Raw genomic sequence first — 17,067 nt, 5'->3', positions numbered from 1 at the left:
AGTGATTCGTTATAAAACAGAAAACATGGAAAGATTAGACTTGAAAGCAAGTAACAAAATTGTGTTCCATCGTCGCCGGCATCCGTCACCTTTACTTTAAAAAAAAAAAAATTCTAAAATCACTAAATGTCAAATTCCACATAATAAATGTCATTCGATACGATAAGTATTTGGTTGAGCAAAAAAATTGCAAAATTATCATGAAAGGCATTATTATGGGAGGCGAGACTGGAATGTATGCGTACGACTTTCGAAACAACCGATCAATCGAGCGAATATCGTTCAAAAGGGGATCCAAAACTGAAAACAATGCGCTTAACAAAGAATATTATGATTTGAAAGAATGAACAAAAGAACAAAAATGTAAATTGACTTTATTTTTTGATCAAGGAGCATACAATTTGTAGAGTCTCTAAAGCGTTTTTCTGGATATTGCAAACATTTTCACATAATGAATATAATTACGTCCTTCTGTGATGAGTGTAAGTAAATAGAAAAAAAAAAAAAAAAAAAAACGGGAAAGTGAGGCAGCGCGGAAAACTGTGGGGAGAATTGTAGACAGAATTTAAAGTTTGGAAAGTTTAAAAGTCTGCTCCAAACGAGAATACAATAAAGAAATAACGTTTAAGAAGAAATATTAAAGGCGGGTTTTACATTAACGGCCTGTAACATGTCGCTCCGTCAGCTTGGAATCGTATTGAATTCTTCTGATTACTTCCAAAAAGAAACCCGCGGTATATTGAAGCATTGATAGAAGTTGACAAACAACGCTGTTAAGGGTCTTGAAGAAATACCGTGGTATGGATCGTACAACCCACAGATAATTCTGTAGATCTGTAACTTAACGCTTATGGATTGACACTGAAGCGTAAGTGAAGGTCGCTTGGCTTCAGTTCTTCAAAATAATCTCTTAGAAATACAGGTAAAGCTCCTTATTTATGCGAAAATCGATTACAATTACAGCAGGAAGACGACTACAACCTCAGAATGACGTTTAACCTAATTGTAATTCTACTTACGATTACAGCGGTATTTCTATTTCAATTTCGTAAGGACGGATAGCGTATACTCTAACGTTATTAAATGGAAGAAATGACAATTAAATGACGTATGGAAATATTTTACCGTAAGAATGGAATGGTTGTTGTTAAATTTTTATTTGAAGAGCTCTCTAAAGGAATATACCAACGCTAGATCATACAAATAGTTTATGATAGTAAGATCGTTAATTAACACAAATACAAATCGACTTCCAGACGCTATGAAAACATAGAGTTGGAAGCAATTACGAAGATAGCACGCGTTGACATTAGATGATTTAAAAGCTTCCTACTTGAAGAGCTACTAGTAGTGACGGTAACATAAGACAGGAATTAAAATTTCATTCTACGAATGCCATGATTTTTTCAACTTTTCACCAGGTAAGTCTACTAAATAAAATTGTAATTTTTTAAATCGATTTGAAATGAATAAGTTTAGCTTAGCATTTTTGAACTGATTCTCTTCGCCTGCTGAACGAATTCTGTTAATTTTACTCGACTTATTGCATAGCGAGATATAAAATTCGATACAAGTTGAATTACATTTTAGCGGAACGTGAAGTCTTCAGTACTTTTTGAAAAAAAAAAGAAAAAAAAAAAAAAACATCAACTAACCTTTTGGGCGCCACTGAAGCAATGATAGTATGATGATACATATGTCATGACGGCCCTTTCATCTGGCAAAGCGGTATTCTGCAGGTCTGTTATTCATGTTTGTTAGAAGCATAAAAGTAAACAACAATAAACAAACACATATGGATGTAATGTTAGTTTCAATAAAAGAAAAGAAAAAAAAAAAAAAAAAAAAAAAAAAAATTAAACTTTAACAAAAGCAATAGGAAACCATATAAAATCAGACACAATTGTGTTATATACTTGCATTTGCATAAGTAAAAATAGATACTTCATTCAAACATACATCCGAATGCTTATACATAATTATATGAAACAAAAAAAGAAAATTCGAAGAACACAGAACATAAAGAAAAAAAATTGTAAAATAAATATTTAAACCACGGGCGGCATGCAAGCGAAATGCATTCTTCAAACAAACAAGATTTTTTAGATAAACAAATTTTGACTTTTTCTTTTTTATCTTCTTAAAATTTTATGCATTAAGAGGAAGTTGTGGTCTTAGAAGGGGATGTAGATGTACATTATCGCCACCATTTGCGTTAGCAGTTTTTGTCAATACTTTTCGTCCTATCGCTTAATATAAATGAAAGAAGATGGAATTTTCTTACTTCACCCTAAGCTTTATATGTCAATCATACGTACGGACTGATTATTAGAAATCTGGAGACCTCCGACTCCACCATAAATTTATCATTAATTAATGGAGCTACAAGTGTCCATCTTTTTAAGTTGATCAGATTTTGCGAACACGACCATATTAACAGAACGAATACAGAGGGATGTGTGACAATCTTAAAAAACGTTATTCATACCAATTTACCTGCTAATGATATTATGATTATTATTATTATTATTATTATTATGTTATTTTTGTAAAACAATTCTTAATAGTTGCGTAATACGTAAGTGGTGGGCGGTAAAAATTCGATGCACGCCGAACACACCATCAACATCTTAGTTTAGTGTACTTTGTAAGTGTAACACTTGGAATGTTCGGCAATTGAATGAAAAAAGATATTCTTTTAAAGTTTATTGAAACCGCGCGAAATGCGAAGGAAAATGCTTTCGAGTTATTTACAGATTTGCTAATTTGTTCGTTACGCTTGAAATTGGGTCGTTTGTGCATACACACATGTATGAGTGTGTATGCAAAGATAAAGTATTGCAAATTGAACTCCTGTTGATTAATTTCTCAAAAAAAAAAATAAAAAAATAAAAAAAAATAAACCAATAAAATTTTATATATACTGATATATATATATATATATATAGAAAGTTTGTAAGCAGTGCCTTTGATATACGAGTACAAGTTTAATATATGCAAATTTATTTATATATATCGCAAACCCAAAAGACAGAGTTATGCACATAAATTTCTTTAAAGATGATGATGCATCAATTTATTCATTTATTCATTTATTTCATTTCATGAAGGTTAACTTTCTTGTTTGTTTGAAAATTTTGTTACTAAAAATAGTTACGAAAAAGCTCTTGAATCATTTTCTATATGTCTTTTATTTTCTTTCAGATGCAGGTGTAGACATGTTTTGTTATTCATTTGGTTTTTCTTTTGCTTTTCTTTTTAATTTAAAATAATTTGATTATCTATTGTTTTATTTATTTATTTTTTTTTCTTCTTTGGAAATATATATGCATAGGAAAAATTTCAATAACATAATTATATTAACGAAATAATTTTTATAAAAACTAGGAAAATTTTTCTGAAACGAAATAAGAGGTACTATCTATGTAGGCAATTCATGGCGAATTTTGAGTATCTGTCAACTAAAACCAAAATTAAAGAGGAAGATATTATAATAATGTGTAAAACAAGTTACAGATCCTTAATGCGTGCAAGACGGTGATGGTGAGAAAGAAGTGGGAAAAAAGGAAATAGAAATAGAAGTAGGGTAGTCTCAGTTTGGGAGGTGTGTACCTGATCGGTATGAATTTAGCGCGCTGGTAATTGAGCCCTGGCATGTCGATTGAATTAGTCACGCTTCTTTACTACTTGGCTACTGTCAGCAGCTTTCATGATCTATTCCTTCGATTTTCAACCTCTTGTTAAAACTTTTATATAAACTAAGAAATCATCATCTGAAGGGAATATATAAAAGTATGATATGTTTCGGAGGTCGACATTTGCAGTTAACGAATGCCGTGGTCTATTACTAGACTTACTATCTCTTAGATGAACAATTTGCAAATTTTCGTAAATTTATAGGTTTCGTACCATACTGATCGGCGGTGGCCTATATGTTTGCCATTTAGAGCGCATTTTGGATTTTTACTCTTCTCTTTTCTTTAACCCTATTTAAGATTTCTTCCATTAACACAAGGGGTTTAAGTGACATAAGACTCAACGCAGTCATAATATTTGAAATTTAATTTCCTACAATTTACAATCTACTAACGGTTTTTTTTTTCAATTTTTTTAATTAGGTTCATTTATCGTATTTCCAGGGAAAGTCTTCTTGCAATAGCCTGTCGAAACTTACATGGTCTAATATAGATTACCATCTCTTTTATCAAAGTTTAAATCTTTATCATACATAGATTATTGGTATGCATCAAAAGATTGTCCACTTATTAGTATTTAAGTTGCTAGTACACGTTTTGTTATGTGTTTACGAAAACGGTATGAAGCAACAAACTCAAGTCGAGTTGAAAGATGAGCACGGAAATATTTGAATTTGTGAAAAAAGTTTATAGTGTTGGTGGAGGACTTATCCTAAAAACATGTATTTGAAAGGCATTACCGATTTGAGATAGACCCGCCTTTCATTATACTGATCGATTCAAAATGACATTCGGAGGCACATTCTCAATCGATCCGTTTTGCTTTTTAATATTCAACCCAAAGGGCACAATTTTTGAGATATTTAAAGGAAATTGGCGGCACCAATGTGTGTTTTGGTTCCCAGGGACGAACGCTATTGAAAATAGTTCGGATTGCATCACTTTTTATATTTAATGGTAGGCCATAGCGCGCTATAATATATTTATCTGGTTTTTATTTATTTCTCCTTTTGTTTACATATTGAGTATGTATTGTATATAAAATAGAAGAACTATTAGAACTATTACGCAAATACCTTAATGCCTCATTTAATGTAAAGTTTAAAAGTCCGGCAAAATCCAATTTTGAACTAATATTAATACAAGTATATATTTTTGAGACCTTCTTCAAAGGGCATGGATTAAAAGTGAACTGAATGTATTCTTAGCTGGTCTCATATAACTACGAAGAAAGGACATAAGAGACTACGTTACCTTTTAGGCAAGCCTAGTCCAAAGCAAACCGCTAAGAGCTCATAACCGAATGTCACGCTTTATTAAATGAAATGAAATGAATAAACTGCGTATCTTATGATTTTCCATCTATCCGTGAAAGTCGTCGATTTCGCTGAGCCGTGGCTCTCTCGAATTATATATGCTTTGTGTGAATTATAATTTTTGCAATACTTTTCAATGTGCGTTTAGCGAAGAGAGCGCTAACTTTTGTCTCATTTTGATGAGTAGAAGACAGGAAAACGAACGAATCCTATATTATTGAGGTTTATTCATTTTAATCACAATCTAAATTTTTTAGTTACAAAACAAGATAAAGCAAATCAATCCTTCTTCCAAACTATATTATTATTCTTTGTAATTTCACAAAAAAAAAAAAAAAAAATGGTTATTGGGATCTTGAAAACATTTGAGATGTAACCAAGTGAAAATATGTAAAAACCACAGCCTATCCTCGCAATTGAAATTTTGTTTAGGATTTGTCTATTCAGTGTTCGTTTCGTTTCACTTCTTATCTATCTATCTAGAAAATTGAGACCATTGAGGCAGTTAATGCATTGTTGAGATTAAGGTAAAGGTTTTTTTCTTTTTAAAGAGAAAAATAGAAAGCGTAATATTTTTCAATTTAGATCAAAAAAAAAAAAAAAAATTGCCCTTTATATGCGTGCTAGAATAAAAGGATTAATTATGAGCGATTACTTAACGTTAAGATTAAATTAACGCCTTTTTGCCTTTACATACAAATGCCGGTTTGATAATTATTTTAGTTTATACATATACGCATAAACGTATATACGCACACGTACGCGTATACGTAAGAACGCGCGCTTAAGATAAGCTGCTTAGGAAGTTAATTTAATTATAAGAGTTATTCAACACACGGCCAGATATCGTAACGATAATGAGAGGTATTAAGAGATAAAGAAAAGCAGTATATAACGTATTGTATTGAAAAGTGTATTGAAATGTGAATTTTAGTCACATTGTAATTCGGGACGTAGGTGTATTGTCTTGTGGGTTCGGGTACATGCGTCACATTTCCAACCTGTTGAGCGCCCTGGAAGGCATGATAGTAGCATGAGACATACGTCATGATGGCACGTTCATCCGGTTTGGGTGTGTTGATCAAATCTATTATTTATATATGAATTTTATGATCATTTTATACAATTATTTAAGTAAATAAAGAAAAAAACATACATACGAATTTTATAAAAAATTTAAATATTTAAATAAATATTTCAAATAAAATAAAACATATAATTGTTTTCTACATTTTTTTTTTTTTTTTTTTTTTTTTTTTAATAAATCTACTTAAAGTAAACGGAAAATATATGTGATAAACATACCATCGGGATCCAACATGCGTGGAATATCAAGATATTTCTCAGCAACATCAAAGGCAGTGTTGAGATTTTCCAATGGATTGTCTTTGGAAAGTTTGGAATAATCAATCAAGTCGGGCCTATGGCGATGTATCAAAGCGCAGAAGGCTAAACCGTCCTATAAATTAGCGATACAAGTTAGGTATGTTATGTCATATGAAAAAATTCTTCTTTACATTAGAGTAGCATTTATAACTTTTTATTCTTTCTTTTATTTACCTTGAATGACAGATGGAAGTTCTGTACATTGACATTTTTGTAGGGGGCAGTTTTGCGTTGGCACCATAACAATAAGCCCTCCTTGGCGGTCATCTCTTCAACGGAGATGTCTTGTATGGCAAAACGTAAGATAATTGTCCAAATCATACCGAGCGTCATTTTCAGATTGCCATCAACAATTTCTTCAGCACCAATCGATACCAAATGAACACCCTTTGAAGCAATAAAATCCAAAGCCTTATTCACATTGGCAATCTTGTGGAAACGCATCTTGCCGCGATCGGGCTTAGGCAATGTCTCACCCGAGATAACCTCGAGTAACAGCATCAATTTCAAACCATTACGAAAGTCTTCTTCGATATTATCAATGGAGGTCCCAGCTTTACGCAAGTGACTGTTACACCAAGCAGTAAATGTCTGGAAGGCGAAAGAAATTTAAAAAACAAAAAAATTAAGAAAAATTCATACATATAGACAAATTGCTACATAAAACTTCTGCATCCAACATAATTGAAAAACAAGTGAAAACATTACGGTCGGTCACGGCCCATCATTAATTGTCCGACATGACCGTATTAGTTTATTCATACAACGGCATTTCAAAACAAATTGTTATGACCGAAGTTGTCGGAAAAGCATTTCATTCGTCCTTTAACCAAAACAATTCAGTAAACCAAATTTCATCAGAATATTTCGAAAATTGTCGCCTGTAGGTTGAACGCAAGAAAATAAGAAGGGCAAGCGGAGAGACAACCTTAGATCGATTCGGAAAGCGCCTCTGAATCGATCGGTATAATAAAAAGTTGGTCTAGTTCAAGTTGGTTGGTTCAAGTCCATCTGGCTGTTGCATGTATTCGCACCGACTTCATATACCCCTCTGCCACAAGTGGTGCAGAGTATAATAACGGGCTCCACTCTTTGTATAATTTATAGTCTCTGAATTATCAAAATATAGATACGATACGTCTTTGGTTCACCATCTTATCTGGCAAACGGAATAATTCTCTTGCGAAAGTTCAACATGGTCAATATCTGTTGTAACTTCCTTTTTGGTGGGATTAAAATTTTTGATTACAGCAGATTAGTGGTCAGCTTATATCCACTCTCAAATGTTGATTTGCAAAATTTACTACTAATGTGGCACTTCGCTGACATTATTAACCACAAAAGTCAAGCTAACATTGCTCGTACTTTTTTTTTTTTTTTCTTCCAGGCTACAAGAAACAAGCGTTGCTCTTTGCGTATTTGCAACGTGTTAAATAGGAAAACGTTTTTCGAGACGGCTTTTCATCTTTACTTTAGTCTTAGACCGCAATAGAAAACACATAGTCTTACGTTCCTAAGCAGAAATATATGCTGAATGAAAATCACGTGTGCAGGATTTGCACAAGCACAGGAAGTTTGCATTTCAATGGAGGCATTTTCTCTTTATTTACTACATTTTTTTTTTTTCAATACGACCACCCACTTACGAAACGTTTCTTATCCGTGGTAAAGAAGTGACGAAAGAGAATGAGGTAGGGCGGCGGTGGCTGCATCCTAATGAGTGTGTTGCGTCCAATCCCTAAGTGTTACGCCTTCACCGATTTAGCCCCCACCATAAATACGACCAATTACGGCCGAACGTCACTTGGAATACGAGGCTGCAAGCACTACTAACTTGGCAGATTTGATTCTTACTTGCTCGGCTACTATTTGGGTTTTTTTAACAAGTTCGCTAACTGTCGATAAGATGGCACATGTGCCACAGGGCCCAACAGAACATATACTCAGTTTCCGATTGGTATTTAAAATGACATTCACAAAGTTTATGGGTATTGTGTTCTGGAATATATATGGGACCGTTCATATTGACAAATTACGATTGGAATATTAAGAATATTAAGGTTCTATATTTAAAAGTATGGGATACTTTCTGGCATTGCAATCGGTTACCGACCGTAAAAGAAAATAATATATATTCTTGTTATGGTTGTTTTGATCGTAATTGATTTGAATCACAAGAGGACGCATCGATATCAGCTTTGTCACACAACAGGGTTGTTTACATCCACAAATCACATAGAAAAGTGTACCTTGTGATTTTTCTGATCTCTGTGATGTCTCTCAACATATGGCGGTGGCGATAGTTTACAGAGAAAAGCGTATTTTCTATCTTCACCCGCAAATTAAGAATAAGAAATTGATACTTGAGGAGATTATACTATGCTAGAACTAGTATCTTTGCATTGGCTGGCATTTGTCTCACTGACGTTTAAACTTGTAAACAAATCTTCTTAAATTCTATATCTAGTAAGAAGAAATGAGCAAAAAAGATATATATATATATATATATATATATATATATATATATTGTATAGGCTATTTCTTTCCGTTGAAATTTAGATAAATTTATTTTTCATTTAAAAGAAAACCGATTTTACGATACCCCTTTCACTCTAAGTCTTATTTGAATCAAATTGTTGTCTAACTGACAGAATAACTAATAAGAACAATCATATGATTAATAAAATGAAACAAGAAAAATTCGGGGAATTTGTGTATGGGAAAAGATGTTTATCTATAACAATTAAGATAATTGAATTCGGATGCGACTGGGTCTTTCATACCCATCACCGTTAGACTAAGCGCGACTAAAAACATAATGGAAAGAAGTAAGAAAATTATATACCGAATCTTTTATACTCATCACCGTGATCCAAAAAAAAAAAAAAAAAAAAGAAGAAAAGAACTAAATTGGGTGGGCGCAGCTGATTTTTTCTATATTCAAAATAAAAATCGAAATTCATATGATGAGTTCTCTATGAATTGCAAGTGGAAAGCACGGAAAACGAAGGAGTTCACAGTTTTGACATATTGGCGTGTTCGCGTTGTAGGCAGGTTCTTAAAATATTTGGATGATTTTGAAATTCTTTTGCAAGTTTGTAAGCGATATCTTAGTTAAATAGAGAATGTTTGCAAAGATACGACACAGTTGCGAAAATGAGTAGACGGACAGATAAAGAAACGGACATGCTGGTACAGGATCGCCCGTAGTATTCACATCCAAGACAAATTTTTATGGATTTATCTGTTATAGTTTACAACCAATCTTTCATTTCTTTCGAAAAACAGAGGTGCCCTCACTTTACGTAGAGCTGTAAGTGTGTCCTACGACCGAATTGGCCCATTTTCAGTACCAAACTGCATGTAAGAACTTGCAATGTTTCTGCCAAATTTTTGCTTAATTTTTCGCGACCAGGAGAATGCTTACAACAGACATTACAAAGACGGACAGACGGACATGCCTAAATCAATTTAGAACATATATACTGTGTGGAGTCTCTGACGCCTCCTTCTGAGCGTTGCAAACGTTTTGACAAAATGAATATATCCTTCATGCGTCGGTGATGGGTATAGTAAACAGTTTAAATTCTAGGTAGGTTCTAGCGCCCGTTAAACAATCTTCCTGTTATATTAACGGTCCTAATACACATCAACAATCTGATGAACTTACTGTGTTCTTATCGTATCTTTTCATATATTCTATGCATTTGTTGTTGAAATGCGAGTGTTGATAAAAATGAAACTAGCATTCTTCAACCAAGTTTGTGTTCATTTAAAAGGGATGCCACTTCCCTACAACGAGTAAAATTAAAAAAAATATATATAACTTAAAATTTCTCGGTAATTTCGCGTCTACTTTCAATTAAACGTAATTTGAATAGTTTTTTGCACGCGAAGACAAACTATGTGCTAGTGAAGCCTCGTGCATGCCGACTTGCTACATGGAACTACATGGAGCTTTAAAGCTCCTTTATTCGGAATTAAACTGGATAATTTTTTTTTTTTTTTTTTTTTTTTTGAGGGGGAAATTTACCTCATACTTAATATAAGGCATTTTGTTTTTCATCCACGTGACCACGAAACAAATGTGTTTATATTGTTTAAAATTTGAATTAAATTCATTGAGTTACATGAAATCATTACACAAGTGCAATTTAAGATCTATTTTATTAAAAGTATTATCTAAATATAGATATATAGATATATAGATTTAAATTTGGATTATTAATGCACTTCACTAATCTTTTAGAAGACTTGTAAATCCTTATTCCATGTTAATATGATTTTTCCCAGCGATTTTGCAATCACTTAGACGACTATTGAATTTTTGAGGCGGAACATATTGTATTGTATGCGCGCGTGCCCGCACACTATTCTGACGGATCTATGTGTGTACGCTCAAATGCAAATATCGAAATGTATGCGAAGAATAAGTTGTTCGGTCTGCTTATTCATTACCCAACAACAGCCGGTAGTTAAAAACGCATTCGCATTTCAAAACCAGTAGACTTAAAAAAAAGCAACAAAACAAAAAAAGAAAAGTAAAAAAACAAAACAAAACAAAACAAAAAAAAAAAGAGTGGCGTGTGCGCACGAGCCTTATAAAGCTTATAAGTGATAGCGCGACACTGTCATCTAAGGCATACGACCTCAAATGTAAATCTGACGTAGTTTGTATACAACTAACTGCTAACTCACATAGAACCATAGTCAGAGTGCACAGTTACGCAGTACATTATATTATCAAACTTAAGCTGTACTATCTGCGCATGCTGCGGCGTCTAAGATGCATTTAAAGCTGCCACATGCAGTTATATTCAATTTAGAATTCTGTTATGTATGCAGGCAGCAATGAGAACAACAACAGCAACAGTAACAATATTAACTACTGCTACACGGAGAAAAAAAAAGAAGAAAAAAGGAGGGCAAAGCAACTCTACTGGTTTTATTTGATTCTTTCTTTTATACGAAACCAGTTCATATAACAGAAATTTCTGTGTTCTTGTAAAGAACAAAAAAAAAAAAAGAAAAAAAAAAAACCGGCTTTTCTTTTACCCAACTCGGTTTTATCGTGTAACTGTGAATGCGATCAACATACCTATATTCAAGTAAAAGAACACATCATCGGAGTAACCTAACTGATTACGGGCTGCTGCATTTTAACTCAATGCTCCTCAAGTTTCTTATTCAATGGGCGGAAGGTGCACATTTTTTGGATGCTCTATAGTAGTAACAGTAGTAACACCATCTGTGGGAATAACTGTATATAACTCTTGACTCGATTCGGCTGCGCAGTAAATGAATCATGTTAATCACTTTCCAAGTCTGGCTTTTCTTGCATTTTTCATACATTAATTCCATAAACATATATTTTAATATGTAAATATATATATATATATATATATATATGCAATTTGCTTTTCTTTTGTTTAAATCACACATTCAATAATGATATTACTTCATATATATAAAGTGCATTGTCAAGCTGCTGCCGCATAGTTTCACGTTATTCAAAACAAGGGCGCGTTATAATAAATTCATAAATAAATTTATTAGTATAACTGCATACGTTTGTTTGGTTTATTAATTTTTCTCAATTGCCTACAAAGTTTGCGTAGAGATGCGCCTCCGATTTCCTTTAATAAATATACTTTGTATTGACATAAAGCCTAAATAGATGATGAGAGCAAAGTTTACTCTACGCAATACGCTTCTACGCAACCCATGTGCGGGAATTCAGATCGATTTGAAAGGAGAATTCAGTTACAACAAACAATGAAGTATTTTCATTGTACTGATGAAACCGTTAAACTGCAATTCAATTAAGAGACTAAATGAACACTTGTTACATCTTGAAAATTCATCTGTATTTTTGCGACCAGAGGATGACATTTTATTCAGCTTACGTTGCATTCCGTTTAAAAAAGTAACACACATAAGTATATGAATGTGAATGTTATGGCATTATTACGTCTCTGTAAATCATCACGTAGCACATAAACCCTCAAAGACAGTCAGTCACCTGTCATGATATCTCCTACAAGTACTATTTTCCTGCGTACAGCAAGTATGGCTTTTGCTGAAATCTTTTATTTTTTTTATCGATGCGTTCGTTCTTCAACGTCTTGCTGTTAGGTAACAGCAATTCGTTGCAAACATTTGCTTTTTATATTGTATTATTATAATTAATAAATTGATTTATTTTTTTAGACTTATATGGTCAGGTTGGTTGACGATAGATTTTCAATATTCATTGTACATTAATTCTCAAGCTGCACTAGTTGATACTAAATCAATCATTTTATTAATTGATTGCTAACCGTAAACAAGGCGGCTTTTAACCTTAACTTAATTTAATTAACGGACTCTGATCTAACGTTCATACACATAATCACAGAGATTTGTAATTGTTTCTCTTTTTATAGCGCACCCAAGGCCTATATACCGCAGGCCGAGGGAGCTTTAGTATCAGTCAACAAACCTTACAGGAAGAAAGTCAAAAAATAAAAGCAAAAAACTGAAATGAAATTTGAGAAAACGCTACATAGCGCTACGAATGTCAAGCTAACGAATAGTAAGCTTGCAATAGCATACTTCTTTTTCATATAAAATATTAGTGGCAGGAAGTAGGAGGATTTGTTTGTTGTTATCTATCTAAGATCTATTTTTTCTCGAAATTCCCTGGCAATAATTTTTCTGTGCCGCTAATTCTGATGCCTAATACTTCAAGACTTTATTTTTTCTACTCTTGTTTTAATTTTTTCTGTTCACCTACTGTAAGTAAAAAATCAATATAAAACACAAGAAAAAGAAAAGAAGGGAAGGAAAGAGAAGAGAAGAGAAGAGAAGAGAAGGAGAACCTTAACGCAGGAGAGCATAATGTAATCGTCTTAGCCTAAATCTATTAACATTCATAAATTACTTATTCACAACATTTGATTGTAACTTAGACGGCACATCCATTCATCTAATAAAACCTATAAAGCGTATTTACCAACTTACCCCGCTTCATTTGTATATGGGCGCATCCTTGATTCAATTAAAGTGATGCGAACTCTTTCTCTATCTATCTATAATGTTGAGCTTATAATTTTAAGAGAAATGGAGAGATTTTCACTTTTGTGATGAACGTACAATCCGACTCATAACACATTACGTAGCTGTGGAAAGAAAAAATTTAAGACAGAGTTTATGCTTCCAAATCAGGCTCTGAGGGAATACCTATTTTAACAGGTGCACTGATTGTTCCCAATGCATATTTTTATGCAATACGAAGATTTAGCAAATGGTATAAAAGAAATGCAGCACTTGCGTATTGAACCCGTTTGACTGGAACTTGCCCATACCGGGTTTTTTATTGCAGCTTAGACATTTGGCAGCAATAAGTAGTCATAGTGGTAGCACATGTCGCAAAGCAAAAATATTTTACCTAACAACGAAAACATGCAGTTTTATGCCATATAAAGAGCATTAGTCGAGAGAATTTCTCCTTTGCTCTTTTTGGCATCGCATCCTAGCCGGGAATGAAAACCGGATCTATTTTGACAATCCTAAAATAGAACTCGTATGTAGATCTAAACGTACCTTCGGTATTATCAAGAACACGACATTCTATGCCTATTCTTATTAGCTGTTAAAATCTGATGGAACGAGTAATATGAAGCGGTGCCAACTGCAATTAATCGATTTGAACTTTTCACTGCTTTAAAAATTTGCGAAATATCAAAAAAGGTAACGCAAGGGCATTTTGTTAGATGATATCCATGTGATCCAAACGCAAAATCAATTAGCGGTTCGTTCGAGCGCTCAATTGTTAGGCCATGTCGCTTACTAACCAAACTTTAGCTCTTTCGATTATTATTTATTATTGTATCGATGCGACACGCAGCTTATGAGTAACTCGCGTTACGCTTAACTTCTTACGACATTGGCTTGATAGGTCGCTTGCCTAAAAAGAGCAACAGCGTTTGTGGCATATCACCCACAAATTGTCGGACAAATTGGAACATTTTTTCATACAATCAACGCGTATCTACAGTACAAAAATAGCAGCTTCATAAGCACATACCTGGTACGACTTTTAAACACAAACACTTACTCGGCACTGATCCCTTAAACTCTGTGAAGAATGAGCATCTTTAACACGTGCAATCCGTCGCGTTGTACAGAACTGAGACGAAAATTGTACTCCTATTTTCTTCCATTAATATTACTTTGAATAGAGCGATTTAGATTTTAATTCTGTGGGATTACCAGATTCCAATTTAATCAAAAGGTCCCCATTATTTATTACTTGTTCTCGCGTTAATAAAAAATAGGTAAGCCATCCATTAAGTGCTTTATACAACTTTGTTTCATACGAGCGCTTTCCAAAATATGTCGTTATATGGGGAGTGAAAGAAAAAATCGTCCGATACGAGCAGTTTTTAGTAGCGTTCATCTATGGGCCAAAACAGGTCAGTGCATAAAAATTCACTAAAACATTTTAGGCAGACGGACAGGTTCAGACTCAAAAAGCAATTCTAAAATTGGATCTATCTCAGGTCCCTTTGCACGTCGTATATAAATATGTCATTATTATTAGACTAAACGTAGGATGAGCAATAGCACCTAAAACAATCGATTTTGTGTTTTGAAAGATAAACCAGGCGGTTAGTCTAGTCACTTTAATAAAATTTAATATTTTGTTGATATTAAATTCTCCAGGTACTCTCAAGATATGCCCATAAGGTAAAACGCTACGAAGAGGAGTCTTCGAATATTTAAAAGGTTTCCCCATTCACTAAGTACGAGTTTAATCATAAGATTTTGCTCACATTTGCACTTTGGCGGAGTAAATTTCTTAAGAGTTCATTGGTATGTTGGTATGCTCTCTCAATAAGTCCGCGATCAGCGGCAAATGCATGGCAACACTGTTAAGAGATCGTATGACTTCTGCATAGTACCAGGTTTCAAATGATACATGTCAAAATTTTATGAAATTCTGACAATTAGTTTACAGGTTATAATGGCTTTAGTTTAGCCCTAGTTTTGCAATTTCCAAAACAATGGATAAAACAGAATCACTTCTATTGATTAAATGTTGCTTTTTGGTAAGAATATATACTATCAAAGCTAAACGATGGCATGATAAGCGTTATGAAGATAATGCAGTAGAGAAATCAATTATTATTGACTGGTATGGTGAGTTTAAAGGCGGTCATACAAACGCTGATCATGTTGAACGTTCTGGTCGCTGAATCTTTCCACAGAAAAAAACATCGAAATGTTTGAGGAGCTCGTTTTGAAATGAATCCATCACTTTTAAAGGCGAAGACGTTGATGAATAACGACAAAGCTTGAAAAAAAAAAATTTACTTTTATTTATTATTTTTCTTAGCTAGACCTCAGACTTATTGAATGATGCGATTAAAGCGGATTCTTGCAAATGGTTTGACCATAATGTTCCCAACGCTGATTGGACACAGTGATTGGCTACTGTGGTGGAACGAGATTATAATCAGCATTAGCGAATAGTTTGGATAGTAATGTTGTTGTCCCTCTTCGTCAATTTTCTCTTTAATTATTTTCCTAATACATTTTTCAAGGTCAATCTTTTCGATTGCTTCGTCCGTAATCAAGGATACCAATGCCACGGATATGGCTGCTAGGTGCGCTCGCCCAGGAGCCCAATATGTGTATTCCGTAATTGTCAAGGAGATTTTTTTTTCTTTTTAAACACATAACTGCCCGCTTCAATGCACTTGCAGGATTAGTCTCTCACACTTGATCCACCTAAGATGTATGCGCATAACAAAGTTGGCGCTTTTTAAATATTTATAATCTGTAAGTTTCATCGCTTAAAAGTGCTCTCTTATGATATATGATAATTACACATCTTGTAGCTATGTACATCAGTCGATGGATTGGTAGTTACAATGGTAATAAATAAAAAATATGCTTACTGCATATTATTGTCAGAATCGTCTGTGAAATTCACCCGGAGCGAAAACTAATGCTCAACGCAAAATAACGAATGAATTTCATATAAAATATCGGATAAACATATATGGAAGGCGTGAATTTTCAAATTTTGAAAAGAAAAAAATTTATCACAAAGCAATAACAATAACAATAATAATAATAGTCTTAATAATAATTATGATAAATAGTGAAAAAGAAATTTACCAACAGTTGGCCACACTTAACATATGTATGTACATGAGAGCAACGGTCATTTTTAATGATCACCAAATACAGTAACAATCAGTTACCGATAACGCAAGTAAGAGCACAGCATGAATATCAATTGAAGATGACTAACTCCAATATATATATATATATATATATATATATATATATATATATATGTATATGTCTATATGTACATAACCAACTTTACATGGAGCTCAATATAACAGATATTTTACTAATATATTACTAAGCTAAACTTTTAAACAAGAGTAACAACTCTTATACAGTCAAATGAAAACATGTTTTGCCGCTGTTTTAAAGGTTGCTTTACCGGCTTCACGCCAACCAACAGGAGAACGATGATAATAATAATAATAGTGTCAAAGTCACGACCATGTTGATACTGTGTAATAACAGTTAGAGAAGCTAGCAAATATTTATCAATACTTGACAGTTATATATACATATATATATGTGAACGAAAAAAATGATTTAGA

The 17,067-nt window shown here is 33.3% G+C and overlaps 1 protein-coding gene across 4 annotated transcripts in view; it reads right to left on the bottom strand.

The window, feature by feature from the left end:
* The window catches only part of LOC119637120 (alpha-actinin, sarcomeric), a 59,828-nt gene that overhangs the window by 6,751 nt on the left and 36,010 nt on the right, over positions 1 to 17,067 (bottom strand). For 2 of the 4 annotated variants that reach the window (XM_038032954.1, XM_038032953.1), the window contains exons 3-5: positions 6,572 to 6,988; positions 6,317 to 6,470; positions 5,950 to 6,098 (exon numbers count right to left, since the gene is read on the bottom strand). In XM_038032954.1, the coding sequence (XP_037888882.1) occupies positions 5,950 to 6,098; positions 6,317 to 6,470; positions 6,572 to 6,988 (720 nt within the window). Of the gene's footprint in view, positions 1 to 1,655; positions 1,742 to 5,949; positions 6,099 to 6,316; positions 6,471 to 6,571; positions 6,989 to 17,067 lie in introns of all 4 variants that reach the window. The other 2 variants (XM_038032956.1, XM_038032957.1) reach the window with 2 other exon arrangements.

The sequence above is a fragment of the Glossina fuscipes genome, unplaced genomic scaffold (genome assembly GCF_014805625.2).
Source record: "Glossina fuscipes isolate IAEA_lab_2018 unplaced genomic scaffold, Yale_Gfus_2 43, whole genome shotgun sequence".
Classification (NCBI taxonomy): Eukaryota; Metazoa; Arthropoda; class Insecta; order Diptera; family Glossinidae; genus Glossina; species Glossina fuscipes.
Note: the sequence above shows the minus strand (reverse complement) of the source record. Positions and strands in the feature narration are given on the sequence as shown.